General features: G+C 43.1%; 1 protein-coding gene across 1 annotated transcript in view; it reads right to left on the bottom strand.

Moving 5' to 3' along the window:
• NDUFB11 (NADH:ubiquinone oxidoreductase subunit B11) overlaps positions 1–19740 on the bottom strand; it is a 56070-nt gene that overhangs the window by 4195 nt on the left and 32135 nt on the right. The window contains exon 2 of the mRNA XM_014059615.2: positions 14674–14804. Within this exon, the coding sequence (XP_013915090.2) occupies positions 14674–14804 (131 nt within the window). The remainder of the gene's footprint in view (positions 1–14673; positions 14805–19740) is intronic.

Raw genomic sequence — 19740 nt, 5'->3', positions numbered from 1 at the left:
TGGACTAGAAGACCTCCAGGATCCCTTCCAACTCTGTTATTGTGTTTTCGTCCATCTTGCCACAACTTGCTCTCAGCATGCTAAATATGCCCAATGGCTTATAAAGCTGGAGAACATAATATTTTGTCCCTTTGACGCCCCCAGTTTAACAGAAAGGATTTGGCAACTGTTGGCATTATGAAAAGGGTGGGAAACTGGTTTTGTGGGCATTTTGTTTATTTATTAACCTGCCCATATCATCATCATCATCATCACCACCACCACCACCATCATCATCATCATCACAATAACAGAATTGTATCACAGCGGCCAGTTGTTTCGCCGGATTTGGCATTGATTATTATTATTACTAATAACTCAAGGGGGTAAACATATCTAATATTTATTTCTCCTCCTATTTTTCTCACAACAATGTTGTGAGGTATGTTGGGTTTACTTAGAATGACTGACTCAAAGTTACCCAGCTGGCTTTCGTGTGTTCTGGCATTACACAATGGTGGATCCAACCACTGGGACTTGTAAACCATACTTTGTAATTCAGCATTACATATACACCAAGATGTTATGATTTGTCAACAAATCAAGGTTAAAATAAACCACGGATGTTATAACATGGTTTGTTTTAACCTTGATCTGCTGACAAATCATAAGGATGACCAAACGTTTGGTGGGAGGAACAGTTAACATGGGGGGGGGGGAAGGTTTGCATAAAAGAATAAATAATAGATGGGACAGTGGTGCAAAATAGGTTGAAATGTTCATTTTAAAATCATTTGGGAGGCGAGTGGTTGCTACTCGTTTTTAACTACCTGAAGCTTCTTGCACTACTATTTTTCAGCTACATGCTTTAAACTGACAGATAGCGATAATATTTATTTTAGAAATTGTGCCTCTGAAATTCAGACGGTCGACTTGTGACTTCAATTCAGCCCAAAATGTCTGTTGTCGTGTTATTTTTTTCGCCCCATTTTATAACCTTTCTTGCTACAGTTGTTAAGTGAATCGCTGGAGTTATTAAGTTAGTAACATGGCTGCTGAGTGAATCTGGCTTCCTCAATGACTTTGCTGGTCAGAAAGTCGCAAAAGGGGATCACATGACCCCGGGACACTGCAACCATCGTAAATATGAACCTGTTGCCAAGCACCCAAATTTTGATCATGTGACCCTGGGGATGCTGCTATGGTTGGGAAAAATGGTCGCGGGTTACTATTTCCAGTGCCGTTGTGACGGTTCTACCACAAAACCACGGACAACAAAATCGCGGTCGACGAAAGCGCGTATGTGACGTCATCACAGCGCGACGAAAAAGATCGAAAAAGATCGAAAAATGTAAAAATAAAGCTAAAACCTTCCCCTAACCCCCCCAAACCTAACCCTAAACCTAACCCTAAACCTAACCCTTAACCTAACCCTAAACCTAACCCTTAACGTAACGAAAAACCTAACGCTAACCCTTAACCTAACGCTAAACGTAACGCTAATGCTCTAACCCTAACCCTTAACCTAACCCTAACCCTAACCCTTAACCTAACCCTTACCTTTATGTGAATCGGCTTGCTGTAATTTAATTTTTATCTGAATTTTTCGATCTTTTTCGTCGCGTTGTGATGATGTCACATACGCGATTTCGTCGACCGGGCTTTTGTGGAACACGCATTTGACGGGTCACGGTTGTGACTACAAATCCTCCGTGATTGGGCAGCCTATAAATCTAATAAATTGATTGAAAATTGAATTACTAAACCAACCAAGAACTACCCGGGGCTGCAGGGGATTCGTAAGGGCAAAGGCGGCTGCTTTATCTTCAAATATCAAATATCAATCTTTTGAGTCAGAAACAGACTTCACGGAAAGACCAGAACTCTACTTTATATGGTATATAATAACAGTATTTTGCAAGTCTAATTGGGCTTTTCCTCCCCTCCCTCTTACACCCCAGAGAGTCAGGGAGGTGCCAACTGGACTCTCTTCTTAATACAGGTAGTCCTGAACTTACAACAGTTCATTTAATGACTGTTCAACATTACAATGGCACTGGAAAAAATGACTTATGACCCCTTTTCACAGTTTACAACCTTTATAGCATCCCATGATCATGTGATCAAAAGATGCTTGGCAACTGATTCATACTTAGTGATTCACTTAACAACCATGGCAAGAAAGGTCATAAAACGGGGGAAGACTCACTTAACAAATGTCTCATTTAACAACGGGAATGTTGGGCTCAGTTGTGGTTGTAAGTCAAGGACTACCTGTAATTCTCTCCCTTCCCATGACTTAAGGAATGCTTCTTCATTTACATAACAAAATATTTCTCAATATTTGCTTTATGGTCATTCTGAGCCCCACCCCCCAAAAAAACCCTCAGCCTCCTATTCCAAAGAAGTTACAGTATATTTAATTTTTTTCTAGTTAACTCATAAATCACATGCTACCAATATTGGCATTTCTACTTTTTTTAAAACCACTTTGAGCATCTGTTTAATCAAGCAGTTGGGAAGCTCAGAGATAGGAAGGTCCAAGCCCACTTCCATTGTTACTTCAGAAGCGTTGAGTGTTTAACGCAATGATGGAATTCAATTTTTTTTATTACCGGTTCTGTAGGAGTGGCTTGGTGGCCGTGGGAGGGGAAGGATACTGCAAAATCCCCATTCTCTCCCTCCTCTGGGGCCAGCCAGAGGTGGTATTTGCCGGTTCTCCAAACTACTCAAAATTTCTGCTACCAGTTCTCCAGAACCTGTCAGAACCTGCTGAATTTCACCCCTGGTTTAACGGATGTCCTGTTTGAAGCGTCTTCTGTTTTCTTGCCACTTGGGGGAAGGGGGAGTGCATTTATGCTAAACTGTTTTTATGGTAATCTTGAATGCTACTTGTTGGTTTCTACTGACACTTTTTCACTTTAAATGGAAACCTCAGAATAGCAGGACTGAACTTCAGTCAACAATACAGATGTAAACTGTGCTACTTTTATATCCTTCTGCCTGCCTTCAAAGCAATCAGGACTCTCTCCCTCCAAGGAGAGGCTAGTGCAAACCCCAACCTGTTTTCCCCAGATGTGTTTGCTTTCAAATCCCATTATACCTTGCCCATAAAAAATTAGGGAAATTGCAGTCCAACACAGCTTGAGGGTGCCGGGTTGAGAAAGATGGATAGACAGCCAGACATAACCCAGATCGACTGGGGGGTAGGGGGGGAAGCATAAACCCTCCACTCCCAGCAGAGGGCACTGTGGGAAACATTTTGGGTATTGTAGAAGACAGATGCAAAAGAAGGGCATTATTAGAGCATCAGCATTTTGCATTGGACTGATCAGTATACATATAAATCTATGTTAATATGCTTGTACCACCCATGCTGCACTGCTTCTGGAGGATATGTGCTTTCTCAAGACAAATCAGTCCGCTCTAACCACCTGAATGAGCTGGAAAGAGACTAAGAAGTCGGGGAATCCACTCTTCCAATGTTCTTGGAAGAGCAGCAATGCCAAACCTTGGTCTACAGAAACTTTTAATTATTATTATTCCTCATTCTGCAATGACAGAAGATCTGCCTTGTCAGCTCATTAAGCCATATATTAACGGCTGGTTGTGAGCTTTCGTCTGAACCCCTCCGGGAGACAAATGGGACTGCGGTAATTCCAGAGATAAAGAAGGTGCCGGACGAATGAGCAGCTGAATCAGGAACGGTGGCAGAAAAACATTTAAGTGGCAGGGAAAACACTTTCAGGGGAAGGAGGTTGTTAAGAATGAAGGAATGCAGAGAGGGGAGCATCATTCACCAGCAACAGCCTTCCAAAGGAAAGGAAAACAGAAAGCAGCCAGGAGGAAGTTCCAAAGGGCAGCCTAAAAAGATTAATTACTTCTCTCTTCTCTCCTGCCAATCGGAGCAATATTTGATGGCCCTTAAGAGCACTGAAATTGCATCTTAAATATGTACCGAGGGCTGATGAAGCGTGCGATCTCGCGCTCAGGAGACATGCAGAAAAGGCGGAAGCAAAATGAGACACGGCCCACGGAGCAGGGCTCTGCCCCCCCCCCCCGGCCCAAGGGCTGAAGCGTGAGACAAAGGCATGCAAGATCAGGGGCCACAGCCACCCTCTGCCAGCCCAGAATCTGATCAGACCCCCTCGACTCAGTCTGTAAAACGGAAGGGCTCCCTCCCCTCTCTGCTGAGCTGTTCTGAGGAAACGTGACTCCCCCTGCGGGCTGTGGGGCTGCTCTGTGAGGAAAAGTAGGCTCCTGTGATGCCAGATAATTGTATCAGAAGAGCAGAAGGCCTCTCATCCCAGCATGGGTTTGTCTGTCTCTTTTCCTTCCTTGACCTACCCTCTCTAAAAGCTGGTAGTTCAATTCCCTGTGGTCCCCCCCCTCCTCTACCTCCCAAACTAGGCAATCGGAGATGCTCGCTGCAGCAGTGGTATTCATTACTGGCTCCCCAAGGGCCTCGCTAATGAGACCCCCATCAATTAGAGATCAGTTGCGTCTCACGCCTCCCCAGAACACAGAAGGGAGCCAGCTTTCCTCCGCACTGAGACACAAAGCACTCCAGACAGAGAGGGATCTCCCCCTCCAGCTTTTGGCCAAGCTTCATCCCATTTGTGTGTGTCTGGATCAGGGGACGGCTGGGGTAAGAGCCAGACTACAAATCGTCTTTGGCTTACAACAGTTCACTTAGGGACCGTTCAAAGTTACAACGGCACTGAAAAAAGTGAGCGATGACCTTTATTTCGCACTTACAACTGTTACAACATCCCCATGGTCATGTGATCAAAATTCAATGGACACTTGTCAATTGACTCCTATTTATGACGGTTGCAGAGTCCCGGGGTCACCTTTGGCGACCTTCTGACAAACAAAGTCAATGGGATTCACTTACCCACCTTGTGACCAATTTAAGAGCTGCATTTACGACAACCGTGGCAAGGAAGATGGTAAAATGGGGCAAAATTCGCTTAACAAATGTCTCGTTTAGCACCAAAAAAATGTGGGCTCCATTGTGGTCGTAAGTCAAGGACCCCCTGCATTGGCCCAGCATCCTTCCCATCATCTGAATCGGACACCTGCATAATTCAGAAGGTTACCTGTCAGGGGGAGACGGGGGGGAGGGGGGAGACTGAGATCCTGAAGAAGAGACACACAGCGGAGGCGCAGAGCTGTGGTTGCTGTAAGTGGGCAAAAAAAGATTTCCCGCTGCCCTTTCGTGTGTTTGCACAGCAAGCAGCAGCCACAAGAAAGGATTCTTCATGCGTAAAAACAAGTGCAAGTTACTGCAGCAAATATTCTAGGCTACCTATTACATTTCCAAGCAATCCGGGCTCTGAATCGTTTCCCCATCGGGTTCCTAGCCTTTACTGTGGCAGGAAAGATAGAGCAGCGTTTTTTTGCTCAGAAGCATAAATGCTTTTGGCTCACCACCCAACTTCCCTCGGCAAACAGTTAAAACTCATTTGGGCCAGGGGGCCCTCGGTCTCCTCAAAAACTCATTTGTCTTTCCTTTTGTTGCATCATTTCACAATTAGGATACTTAGCATTCTGCGCCAGTGAGACTAAAATCTGATGAACTCACAATGCAATTTGCTCAGCGTTACCCAGCATTCATTAAAACCTGTCATCTGGGCTTGGCGAATTTACTAGCTTCCTCCATCCTTATTATTGCTTTCCGAGTTCTGACTTCAAGCAGGTGAATATGACTCTCCACGGTTAGTAGTGACGGCAGAGGACTGCATGATGTTTCACAGAAAAGGAGAATCAAGGCAATTCCTTTGGAACTGCCTGGCCCCTCTCACAGCTGCTTTTTAAAAAAACCTGGTTTAAACAAGCACATCTCTTAATGCCCAGCTGGGAGAAGTTATCTGAATGGTGTTGAGGAAAGTACCTATGTACATATGTATGGGGTAGGTATAAGACATAAATTACAGGAAACAAAAGGATATGAAATAAGAGTTTGCTTCTCTTAATTATTTGCTTAAAAAGGTGTACAAAAGCAGGCAGTGATTTGGAATAGGAGTGGCCAGGATTTAAAAGGTAACCATAAGGATAAGAGCACAGAGAAATAGGTGGCAGTACAAAATAAAGAGGAGGGGGAGGGAGGAAAAACAGGAATGGTCCAGGAAAGAACAGCAGAAGAGAAAAAAACGATCCTATGAAAGCAAAGCCAAAGCCGGAACAATGAAAAATGTAGAAGAAGGCACAAATATGCTTGCTGTAGAGAGGCAGCAAGAAAAGATGAAAAGGTGGGATGGGGACAATGGGGTGGTGGGGGGAGAGAAAGAGAAAGAGAGAAAGAGTCTCCATCAATCGGAGAAGATGAAAGTCTACGAAGAATCAACCCTGAAGTCTTGCTGCTGGCTTAATATTGTGCATCTGCAGTCAGAAAAATAGCTCAGCACAGGTCACAACCATGTGAATAAGACCGCACACCTAGTAGCGCTGTGTTCCCCCCCCCCCTCAAAAAAAAAAAGCAAATCAAAAGGACTTCTTTGATATACAGCATATTTAACTGGAATTTGGCATCAAGATGGCAGATAGAGCATGTTCGGATCTACTAGCTGGGATCAGTTCCGCAAATTCTTCTAAGCATCGCTGCTAAGGCTTGGCCAGGAGAATCACATTTGGAAGTTGGTAAAGCTGTAGAAGATTGATTTGTAAAGCTGGTGTTGTGCATATGTTGCCTTTTAGCTGAAGCGAAGGAATAATCAAATGCACCCTGTGATCCGATATTAAATTATGTTTTGTTTAACCAAGACTTATTACCTGCCAGAACCAATGTAACACGCTGGACCAAAACTAAGCACAACTCCGTGTTGGCTTAATCAGTACCAATTCCCTCATTACAAAGGGAAGGCGATTTCCCCAAACACCGACACCTGGAAGCACCCTTGAGTATTGCCTGCAGCTGGGCAAGCTGCAATCCTGCCCCTCTGAACTCACGGCTGATCTGCATCTCCCTTCATTCAAACCGAACCTTAACCCTGAAGAAGCCATAAGAGCTACAGGAGAGAGAATTGAGTCAGTGGGCTTTGTACTGCTCCCGAAGGTACACCCACTTCGAAGATGGGAAGAACAGCCACCGAAGCTCCCGAATTCCTTTCTCGGTGCAAAAAGGTGGGAGCAAAGCTCAGGTTGTTAGCAAGATTGGTCTTCAGGCTCTCTCTTCTGGGAACAGGAACTGTACAAGCTGCTTCTGATCAGAAGGTTCTGTGTGCGTCAGCAGCGGAGCTGGGCTATAGCCGGCCCCTCCCTGCCAGCCAAAACAACACGCTTTCCCAGTTCTGGGGCCTGGTCTATCTATATCCCATAGGCTATATATACATGCACACACCTAGCACCAGCTGGTGCACCCTCCCCAAAATAACTCCTCCGAGCGCCAGTGAATTTCCACAACGCCCCTTCTAAATAGGTTATCTTGCCTGAAAACAAATTCTTTCATCCAGCGAGGCAGGACACAGGACTGGAAAAGACACTGAAAAGATTCCGGTGTGGGGAGGAAGATAGGAAGAAGAATTGACATATGCTTGGGAGGGATGCTTTCAACACAAGAGCCCCATGATGGCTTTCAGAGACTGAAGGGGCAAGGCTGGTCACTGATGCTGAACTCCAAGGCTATGCTCTAAGCTGATGTACGGCTTCTAGTTCCTGTCTGTACATATTTCCAAATTTACTGCTTTGAGACACAAACATGTTGGGTCCATTAATCGTGCTCCTCATTTGGCATCCTGAGAAATACAGCTTCCTTTACAACAGTCAGAAGCATTGTATCAGCCTTCATTGATTGTAGAAAAATGATCTGTGTTTGTGTGTACAGTATTTGGTAAAGGATGGACAGTTCTTTGTGTGTGTGTGTGTGTGTGTTTGTGTGTAGTTGGTTGCTTTCTGCCTCCCACAACTCTACCTTTCAACCTACTTTCTACATCAATGTATCTCACCTTGGCCACTTAAAGAGGTGTGAATTTTGACCACCAGAATTCTCCAGCCAGCCATGCTGGGAATTCTGGAAGTTGAAGTTCACACATCTTCAAATGATCAAGGTTGAGAAATACCTTTCTATAGCTTTCCTTTCCTTCCTTAAGGGTTGAACAAGGAGGCAGAAGAGTGATAAAAATTACAGCTTTATAAGCCTCTTATAAGAGGGTCAAGGTCTTCTAGATGTGATTTTATTTAGATGGGTAAGGAGAGCTGGGGGAGACATTATTCTTGCAATATTTTTTAATCATGTTTAAGCAAATGGAAGAAGACTGGAAGGCTGCTGACAAATATAGATATGACAGCCATTCTAACTTCACATTTAACCAGTTTCCCACTCAGTCATCTTGTTTGAGAAATAATACAGGATAGCATTAAGACTAGATAATATTGAGTTCACACGTCATGGCAAGACCCCAATACCATATACCATTGAACTGCAATTTAGTTGGGCAGGAACAACTTGGGTCAAAGTGAGCAACTTTCAGTCCTGTAGCTTATTTTTCATTCCCTTAGCTGTGGTTCAGCGATCAGAAGCCACCATGGATTTCTTGTCCTTTCAGGCTCAGAAGGCTGAAATACATAGTATTAGGCTGCACATAATTACACGTAACTCAATTACACCCCCCCCCCCTTGATTTGTCTTTTCACTAAACAACAACACCAAAGACTGAAATTCTTTCTGCAAAGGGAAATACTTTAGCTCCAAAGTATTATGTGAATTATCCCTTGACAGATGCTGAATCCTATTTGATCCACAAGTAGGATAAAAATGATGGCTGTTTGATCATTATACAGGAAGAGTTGCTTCCTAGAGGCAGGAGGCGATCTTCGTCCTGTGCTCCTGTACCCCTTTCCCTCTAGGTCAGACAAAGCCAAATTGCCAGGCCCTTGAGAAAGGTAGCTCAGATTGGGAGGACAGCAGTGGTGGGATACAATTATTTTTTTTGCTACCGGTTCAGTGGGCGTGGCTTGGTGGGCATGGTGTGGCTTGGTGGGCGTGGCAGGGGAAGGATACTGCAAAATCCCCATTCCCACCCGATCAGCTGGGACTCAGGAGGCAGAGAATGGGGGCAGAGCCAGTCAAGGGTGGTATTTACCGGTTCTCCAGTAAACTACTCAAAATTTCCGCTACCGGTTGTCCAGAACTGGTCGGAACCTGCTGAATACCACCTCAGGAGGACAGCATTGATATTTCAAAGCAGAACTTACTAGGGATAAACCTAGCCTTGAAGTTATTTGCATTCGATAGATGCTTTCTATCTCTTGAATCTTTCAGGTCCAATGGAATTAGCTTTTTGTCTTTTATCTCACTAGATAGAATTACATTCTCCTGTGTTTATATGTGTTTCCATAGCAAGAGGAACCCACAATTTAACACTTTTATATCTCCTCCTTATGAGACTGGTTTCTATAAAAATTCTTTACAATCTATGGATCCATCTATAACATTCAGATGTGCCAACTATCTTGAACTCTCAGTTGAAGTCAGGCTATGAATCATCTAAGACAGTGGTCTCCAACCTTGGCAACTTTAAGACCTGTGGACTTCAAGTCCCAGAGTTCCTCAGCCAGCTTGCTGGGAGTTGAAGTCCACAGGTCTTAAAGTTGCCAAGGTTGGAGACCACTGATCTAAGACACCAAGAGGAATCCCTAATCCTTGGTACAGATAGCTAATTCTAAGGTCACATGAGCCTGTTTACCTAGACATAAAAATGCAAAAGGATAGAATAGAATAGAATAACAGAGTTGGAAGGGACTTTGGAGGTCTTCTAGTCCAACCCCCTGCTTAGGCAGAAACCCCATACCATTTCAGACAAATGGGTATTCAATCTCTTCTTAAAAACTTCCAGTGTTGGAGCACTTACAATTTCTGGAGGCAAGTTGTTCCACTGATTAATTGTTCTAACTGTCAGGAAATTTCTCCTCAGTTCTACGTTGCTTCTCTCCTCGATTAGTTTCCACGCATTGCTTCTTGTTCTACCCTCAGGTGCCCTGGAGAATAGTTTGACTCCCTCTTCTTTGTGGCAATTCCTGAGATACTGGAACACTGCTATCATGTCTCCCCTAGTCCTTCTTTTCATTAAACTAGACATACCCAATTCCTGCAACCGTTCTTCGTATGTTTTAGCCTCCAGTCCCCTAATCATCTTAGATGGTCTTCTCTGCACTCTTTCTAGAGTCTCCACATGTTTTTTACATCGTGGCTACAATATTGCTGCCGGGGACTCTGTTTCTGTTTTAGTAGGTTCAGAACTTGCAGCTATTTAACAGGGATGCCTCTCTCTTCTCTCTAGCCCAGTGATAGTCAACCTGGTCCCTACCGCCCACTAGTGGGTGTTCCAGCTTTCATGGTGGGCAGTAGGGGTTTGCTGTAACTCTGCTTTATAAATTTTATAAAGTAAAAGTTATTTCCCTACTTTATAAATCACCATTACTGTGGAACCGGTGGGCGGTTAGAAAATTTTACTATTAACAGAGAAACAAAAGTGGGCGGTAGGTATAAAAAGATTGACTACCCCTACTCTAGCCCATGCTCCAGGTTACAATGGCCTCTTTTGGGCTGCTGGATCTTGGAAAAAAGTGGTGGAGGAAGATACAAACCTATAACATCCTTCCCTAATTTGCGGCTTTTCGGATGCATTGGGAATAGAACTCCCTGAATTTCCAGTCGTGATTGTAATCATTAGGCAAAAGAGCCAGGTGGTTGGTCTGATTGATGAAAAAGTGTCATCCCACTCGAATTGTTAATCTTCATGATGCAAGTACTGTTCATCTTAATCTATTCAATTTCCAGTGTTTGTGTGAGTAATCCTAGATTTTCTAATTTAAGTGTAAGTGACGGAGGGAGGGAGGGTGGGAGGAAGGATCCCAGTTCTTGCAATCGTATTTCAAAAAAGTAAAAACTAGAAAAAGCAATATCAATGGTCTCATTTCCTTTCTAGTTGATACAAGCTAGATCACTCATTCCAGTTCCTCTTATGATATTGTTGTTAACAGACATTCTTGTTTGTTTTTAGTACTTTCCATCTGCCAAGACACATTCTTCCTTTTTCTTCTTTTCTCTGGAGAAAAGAATGCCTCCAAATTGGATTTTCCAAATTCTGCTCAAAATGTAGCTTTTCCACGGTTCCAAAATTTTGCTGTCCCCAAACCAAAAAGAATAAGGAAAATATCCCAATTCCTAATGGGTGGTTTATGTTTGCTTCCCTTATCCAAAAATAGTCACCTTTGTGTGGCACATAACAGAAAAGTGAAATAAAAAGTTCCCTGTTTTCATTCTGCTGAGGATAGAAATAGAAACTGTACTGGGGAAGCTAAGTGAAATATTGATTGAATCTCGATTGGTTAAACCAGGGTGGGGCAACTTTAAAAGTATTTTGGGAGGGCAGGCTAGCAGTAGGTGAGGCAATGTTAGTGCCTGCAAAATCAAGGCAATGAGAAACAAGCTCATCCATTTTAGGCAACTATGAAAGGAGGGAGGTTATAGGAAAGGTCTAGAAGGATTTTGAGGGCCACATAAAGCTCTGGGGCTTCATGTTGCTAACACCTTGAGTAAACCTTTGCAAATGTACAAGGTACAGGTGCCCTCCAAGCTTATAGTAGCCACTGTCTTCTTCAGTACAATAGAATAGGATTCTTTATTGGCCACGTATGATTGGACTCACAAGGAATTTGTCTTTGGTGCATATGCTCTCAGTGTACATAAAGAAAAATGAAATAGAATGCATTCATCAAGAATCATAAGACACAACACTCAGTGATGGTCATAGGTTACTAATAAGCAATCAAATTATACTAGGAAACAAATAAAACAATGTAAATTTTAAAGATACAAGCAACATGATTATAGTCATAAGTGGGAAGAGATAAGTACTAGGAAAGAAGAGAAGAATAATAGTAATACAGTCTTAGTAGGTAATTTGACAGTGGTGTGGGGATTCGTTGTTTAGCAGAGTTATGGCATTGGGGAGAAAACTGTCCTTGTGTCTAGTTGTTCTGGTGTGCAGTGCCCTATAGCAGTGTTTCTCAACCTTGGCGACTTGAAGTCCCGTGGACTTCAACTCCCAGAATTCCCCCAGCCAGCTCTGCTGGCTGGGGGATTCTGGGAGTTGAAGTCCACGGGACTTAAAGTTGCCAAGGTTGAGAAACACTGCCCTATAGCATCGTTTTGAGGTTAGAAGTTGAAACAATGTATGTGCAAACAGGCACCAAACCAAGGTATCTGTCTGTGAAAGATACAATTTCATGCCACAATATTTCATAGGGATGGGATCATTTGGAGCCATGTCGGGAGAGGGGGGGGGGGGACGACAGCAAAGTTATAGGCAGAGTGCCAAGCACAGAATACTCTTTTGGCATCAGATGCAAGTATTGAATGCAGCAGGCTTAGTTTCAAATCAAAGCATGATGTTTGCTTCTTGCTGAGTGGGAGGGAATCTGCTTTGATAGCTTCCTGTCCCTCAAATCCATTGATATCCCTAAAGGGACTTAGACCTACCACAAACTGCAGATTCAAGGCCTTTGATTTTTTCTTCTTCTCTGTAATAACCTCTATCTCTGCTAAATCTTTCTCTCTGATCTCCTCCACACAAGTTCCCTTTCTAGCCAAAAAAAAGGACACAAAAGGTTGTAAAAGCTCCCAAACACGATGCAAATCAATCTCTCTCTCTCTCTTTCCTCCTCCCTCTTTCTCTGCGTGCATCTATGTCAGAGGTGGGTTCCTACCAGTTCGCACCTATTCGGTAGAACCAGTTCGTCAAATCTACCGAACCGGTTAGAAGAGGTTCCACCAGTGGACCCGGAAAGCAGGCCACACCTACAGAAGAGGTTCCAAATATTTTTGAAACCCACCACTGGTCCTTGGATATGATTATTCTACACTATCATGCTCATATTTATAAAACTCAGTGCCTCTCTGAAAGGCAAGGATGACTACTGCGTTTGTGGTGCAATCAGAACATTGCGTGTGTTGAAGTTGTTTTAACGCAAACCAAAGATGCCTTTTAAAAAACAAGTTTACATCATATTCTTATGCATGCCAGTGCTGTGTGTGAGGTAATTTAAGGTGGTTCTGACAAGTGTTGTCGGCATCTTCATATCCGGTCACATGGGCAGCAAGTCACTCCCATCCGGCCACATGGGCGGCAAGCCACTCCTACAAAGGAGGCCACACCCATGGAGTAGGTTGGAACAATTTTTGAAACCCACCACTGATCTATGTGTGTGTGTGTGTGTATGTGTTTGTGAGGTGGGACAAAGAAATTTCAGTTCCTACATACCCGGAAGGCATCAGATTGGGTTAGGATTAGGCTGCTAAGAGTCGGTTACTATTCTTATATTATACAACCTTCCCAACATTCAAACTCATACAAATGTTGCTTTGGAAAAAAAAAGTTATTAAAAAAAAGCAGGTAACAAACTTTGTACAGGACAGATACCCATACCCTTATCTATGCAACATTTCTGATAAAGATCTAGAAAACCCCTAACCCGGAGGGATATAACATTTTCTGGATCATGGAGTGTACCTTTGAATGCTGGGCTGGAACACATTCAAGAATTAATGGAAGGGCCCAGGCAAAAGCCTGGATGTGATTTTAATTCATTTATGAGTACACAAGACATGCATGTACCTAAAGAGCCGAGGTGGCGCAGTGGTTAAATGCAGCACTGCAGGCTACTTCAGCTGACTGCAGTTCTGCAGTTCGGCTGTTCAAATCTCACCGGCTCAGGGTTGACTCAGCCTTCCATCCTTCCGAGGTGGGTAAAATGAGGACCCGGATTGTTGTTGGGGGCAATATGCTGACTCTGTAAACCGCTTAGAGAGGGCTGAAAGCCCTATGAAGCGGTATATAAGTCTAACTGCTATTGCTATTGCTAAAATATAACTCACATTATTCCTCAAGGTAATAATTTTCTATTTTTTTTTATATTGGAAATTAGGACTAGAATTAGTGTGTGTTACCAATTCTTCAAAGTTTCTGGGAAGCCACATACAACTCGGGGGGGGGGCACAAACTGTGCACCTCTCCACTAACCTACTGAAATTGTACATTTGTGTTCATGTGTAACATTTTGCTGGTGTGCCAAGCTTATGAAAAAGAATCTACACTGTCAAGCTAGAATGGTAGAGTACTCCCATTTTCATTAGTTAATACATCTCTCAGACTACTGAGCCTACACTTTTATAAGAGGTCAGCATTTATACTTTAGCTCACTAGTGCAGATAAAATGTACACTGGGAAATTGTAACGTAAGTTTAAAAGCATGTATGATGACCCTTGCCTTTCATACAGGTGACACAAGATAAAATAGAACCATTTCCTAGTCCCTGGAATGCATGAAACCCTGTCATCTCATGTTCTAGGACATCTTTAGGGGATCCTTAAAGAGGATTCTCACAAGGTTATTTTTATCCCATTCCTCTTTGTAATGGCCCTGCTCTTTTTAAGGTAGTGTGGTACTAGGAAAGGAAATATCGGGCAAATATGAGACTAAAAAAAAATCTAGTGTACTTTGCCAGCATGGAGGGAGGGATGTACCGCTTAATAGGGAAGCCAGAAGGAGCAAGGAATAAATGGAATTATGGAAAACGTATCGGAAGTGAAGACCCACTGGCCTCGGGGTTTGAAAACTTCAAGACAAAATACCCCAAAGGCTTACAAGGCAATGTACAAATGAAAATGAAATTTAGCTTCTGAACCTTACTTATGGTCAGGCAGATAATACAGGTAGGTAGTGCCCAGTACGAGACAAACAGATATTCCAAAGAAGAAGGTGGCACGCATATTCTGTACATCAGTAACAGGATCGTCACTGTAGCCATGAAAGTCTGGATTCTGAAATGTAAAAACACAAAATGAGAGTTAGATTACAGCTGCCCAAAGTGTATTCAACACATCCCCTTTGATATTTTCCCTTAAAGTTCACCTTCACAGATACCCTCATTCTAAACCTCGCCATCAAAAGAAAAATAGCACAGCTAATCCAACTCTAATAATGGAAATGGCATCTTGTTTTATTTTAGGGCAAAATAAAACAACCATTCTAATGCCAAAACCATGGAGCTTTCATCCTTAAGTAAGGTTCTGTCTGCATTTGTCCATCCAACCTACTATGCTCCTGGAGGATAACAGATGTTGATTCTGTCATTTTCTCCCATTTATAAAGATAGGAATTTCAAAAAGTGTTACTTCACACCAATAATTTTGCAAATTGATTCCATTAAATGTTTGCTAAGGCACAAAAATGAAATGTTTGGAGGGAAAAACGGTTCTAAACTAGAAGGATCTGACCTCTGGGCTCAGTAGAGACCCCAGTTCCACCACACATCACTTTTTCACACATGGTGTTTGACAAACCCAAAGCCACTTTGGTCAGGCTAGGAGCCAGATGGGAGAAAAGGGAACAAAATGAATGCTTGCTTCAGCTGTGCAAAAAGGAAAAGGTGAAAATTACTAGAATACACTAGTGGAGACCGATTCTAAGCAGAAAAGGGGAATAAAGGTATGAACTTCAAGCATTTTCTGGACTGGACAGGTGCGTTCATGTGTGCCTATGATAGATTCTCTTATATAAAAATGTCCCACATGATGTTTATGATACAATTGCTTCCAAACTTCTTGTCCTTCTTATCTTCCTAGAATTGTGCACAGCTATTCTAAGCCATTTTAAGTCTCAGGCTCTGTTGGTGTCCAACCTGCCCTTCTCGCTACAAAAGAACCTGCTCTGCCTTGCCATCATGAACTTGAACAGAAGCACAGAGGATGCTTTTGGAGATGTGTATGTCCCCCACAGCTGTTGCTTGGGCAATAAAAGAAGAAGGGCTTACATCTTTGCCCAGAGGCAGGTGAGTCACTAAAGAAACACACGTACACATCCTGAATGAGACAACACAATACCCTATTCAAAAAGGTGAGGATAGCCAAGGATGCTAGCTACCACAGCTTGTCAACTGTGGAAATCAGCAGCCACTTCTGGGGTTTCATTTTTTAAAGAAAGGGCAGATGCAAAAGCTCAAAGAAACATACCTACGGAGCAACCACAGGTATAAGGAAGCCAACTGCAGGGACGCTGTGGAAACAAATGCTAAGAGAAACTCTTTTCCCTTCAAATTTGCAGGTGCTAAGCAAAACAGATCCAGCAGAGACTAGCTAGGCAATAACAATAACATTCCTAGTGATTAGCACAATTTGAATTGTAAGCTGGAACAGAGTGGGGGGATGGGGAAGGGAAGCATACTCAAATCCTTGGAAATCTATGGTACTGACACAAAAGGCCACAGTTTGAAAAACAGTAAAAGACTCTAGCATGCAGCCTAGATTATTAAAACGTAAGCAAGATTTTAGAGCCAATGTTATTAGTATTTCAAATTTGCTTTACTCATCCAAATGCTCTTTCCCAGTGCAGTGCTGCAACATGAGGCAATAAATAAAACATATGCGTTCATTTATAGAATATCTCCCATATATTATTTGGGTGGATGTAGCACAATAATATAATCTACTCACTGCAAGAACTAATGGGCTAGTCAGAGCTACATGAGCGAGAGGAGATTTAAGGAGAGAAAGCATGAGACCAGGGCTTTGAACTAGAAGCAGCCGAGTTCTCTGATGGTAAATTGAAAGACTTGTGTGCCTCCTCGTATTCAACCTTGCAGAAACCAGGACACCTTTAAGGTGGGAAGTCCACTCATTTCTCAAAAGCAGGAGCAGGAACCTCTACCTTTAGTTTATCACTGCCTGTTTACTGCCCACTGTCTATTTATACATCGGCATTTGAGGTTTTATTTTCTCTTCTTGCCATCGCACGCACCAAAAGGGGAAATAAAAGGAATTTCAGAAGGCTAATAAAAAAAACAACTGTAGAGCTGCAATCTCATTCAGCTGTTGCTTGGATACCCCCTTTGCCCGGTTCTAGGCGCCAGGGTTGTGAAGGACAAATCTAAGAGTTTGGGTGCTGGGAGGGGCAGCACAGCAACCTTCAAATGAATAAAATTCTCTTGCAGCAGCCCTGACTGCCATCACACGGACGCATTCTTGTTTTTCCTGCTTCCTTGGAACCACGGGGAAGCCAACGGGTAGGCACAGAAGCCAAGTTTACGGGCATCAACCAACTCTCAGGAATTCTGTCCATGCATAGTGGGGATGAGATAACTAGATGGTTAGAGAGCCAGTCTGGACTATGGAGTTAGGCTGGCCCCCACCCATTCTCTCCTCCCCACCATCCCTATGACACACACACACACAGCAGGGGTTCCTTATTCCTTCGCCTACTTAACTGGCTGAGACTGAGTCACACAGCAAGCCTCCAAGTAGAGTCCTCCCTTTGAATCCAGGGAGCTATATCTGCAGTAGATTCCCCCCCCCCTCCTTCCTTTTGGTCGCTGAGCTGGGACAATTCAATTTGGGGAGGGGAAGGGAGAGAAACCTGGCATGGCAGTTGTATAAAAACTCCTTGTTCCTGATCACTTAGCCCAGGGGTCAGCAGTCTGCGGCTCTGGAGCCACATGTGGCTCTTTCATCCCTCTGCTGCGGCTCCCTGTTGCTAAAAATATGTGCCACAACTGCCAATGTGCGACACCCGTCAGCACACAATTTATTGAGCTTTTCGACCCCCCCAATAGGCTAACCATGGATCAATCCAAGAAAAGAAAAGTTTCAGAAGAAAACAGAACTTTTAATTCAAATGCATATGCTGGTTTTGGGGCCACTCAGGAAATAGTCAGGCATGGGAAGGGTTTTGTGGCTCCCAGTGTTTTCTTTCCTGTGGGAAACGGGTCCAAATGGCTCTTGGAGAGTTTAAGGTTGCCGACCCCTGACTTAGTCGAAGTGCAGTCCCTAACCCTGAAACCTCTGCCCAACCCCAATTTTCATTTCAATAAACCGAAGGAAGGGCGCTACAATCTTATGATACAAAAGTGCTTAAGATTGCTTTCTGCTCGTTGTGCCCCACATCCAACATAATACAAAATTCTGTCATTTATTTTTTTTTAGTTTTCTTTTTTCTGACAGAACCCTAACCCTTTGCCTCAAAACGTGTAACCACCCTATCAGAAAGAAACATTGCAAAGGCAATGTTTTGTTTTGGGAAGACACAATTACTAAAGTCCACCCACCCAAAACGCTTCACATATACTGTATTTTTTCGGACCATAAGACGTACCGGAGTATAAGATGCACCAAGATTTTGAAGAGGTAAATAAAACCCCACCCAAAAAAACAGCTTTTGCACTTTGCAGGCCTCCCAAACCCTCTGCACACCTTGGGTTTTTTTGTAGAAAAACGGGGCACACAGAGAGTTTGAGAGGCCTGCAAAGTGATCCTGAGGGTTGGGGCAAAAACAGGCAAAAAATTGCTCTTTTGCAAAAACAGGCCACTTTTTTGGAAAAAACAGGGCATGCATAGGCTTTGGGAGGCTTGTAGAGTGTTCATGGGGGCTGGGGGAGGGAATGAGTAATAAATGGCCCAATTTTCACTCGTTGTGTCCTCCCCAGCTCCCAGGAGCACTTTGAAGGCCTCCCAAACCTTCTACATGTCCATTTTTGCGAAAAATGGGATGCATGGGGCGGGGTTTTGGGAAAAATGCTGTACTCAGTATATAAGATGCACCCAGATTTTCACCCTCTTTTTTGGGGGGAAAAGGTGCATTTTATACTATACATCTTAAAAACACTATGTATTTTTTTAACCTAACCATAAACCTTATTGTTTTCTTCTCTTACTCTCAAACATAGCAACATACATGGCAAGACCATGGCCAACAGGAATTAGGTAATTCATTTTTTAAGAACTTAAACCTAGAAGTTATACCCAGAAGGCATTCTCTCAAATCTCATAGTACCCAGTCTGGTTACAGTGAACATGTTCCTTCAGTGGTGAAGAAGCAAAATGTACATGCTCAGAAAAGAGTCCATGCCTTATCCATTTGGAGCATCCAGGAATCCCACAGTTCCATAATGAGAGTTATAGAAACATTGGGTCAGGCCTGCAATTATATTCCTTTTAGAATTTTGGCCTGCCACACTTTCTCTTATTTCATTATGCTGTTTCTTTCGTATAGTTGATGGGAGGGGGGAATAGAAAGGAGTAGGATTGTGGAATGTATTGTTTTCATTCTTTACTAGAAGCCAAGGTCATCTTTTGTCTCCGTACTTTTACACCTGACCGGAAGCAGCTGGGTGGAGATGCCAGCATGGAAGAAGAAGATTGGACCATGTGATGAATTGTGGGTGTGGGGACAAGATCATGAACTTTTAACTGGGTGGAATTCTGATGTCATTTCCAGAATTGGGATTTACACAAATGTGCTAAGATGTCTGCTTTATTAAATTGGAACTTTAAGGATCATTTTGCCTTGGACTCTGATTTAATTCTACATGATAGTTGGAATACTGACACGTTGCTTATTGGGCCATATCCTTTCGGTAGATGGAGGAGACAACAAAAGAATATGGATCGTTAAGTGATATAAGTTAACTGGATTTAAATATGGTGAGCACATGAAAGCAACTTGGCTAAACTGGATGGGGATAAGAAGGTTATGTCAATGAGAGCCTCCCAAGCTTGATCCAATGCTTTTTTCCCTCCACTTTCTTATTTATCCCAACCTCATACATGCTGCTTTGGAGCATTCCCTCAGGCAAGACAGCAATTTTAGGTCCTAGTGGCTTATTAAAAAAGCATGGGCAGCTTTACCACCTCTTAAATAATTAAAGAGATTTCCCAAAGAGGAGGGGCAATTCCATGAGTGTGTATGCGCACATGCATGCAGGCA

This window comes from Thamnophis sirtalis, unplaced genomic scaffold (genome assembly GCF_051295495.1).
Source record: "Thamnophis sirtalis isolate CommonGarterSnake01/CBP01778 unplaced genomic scaffold, rThaSir2_p1.2 scaffold_3, whole genome shotgun sequence".
In the NCBI taxonomy this organism is placed as follows: domain Eukaryota; kingdom Metazoa; phylum Chordata; class Lepidosauria; order Squamata; family Natricidae; genus Thamnophis; species Thamnophis sirtalis.
Note: the sequence above shows the minus strand (reverse complement) of the source record. Positions and strands in the feature narration are given on the sequence as shown.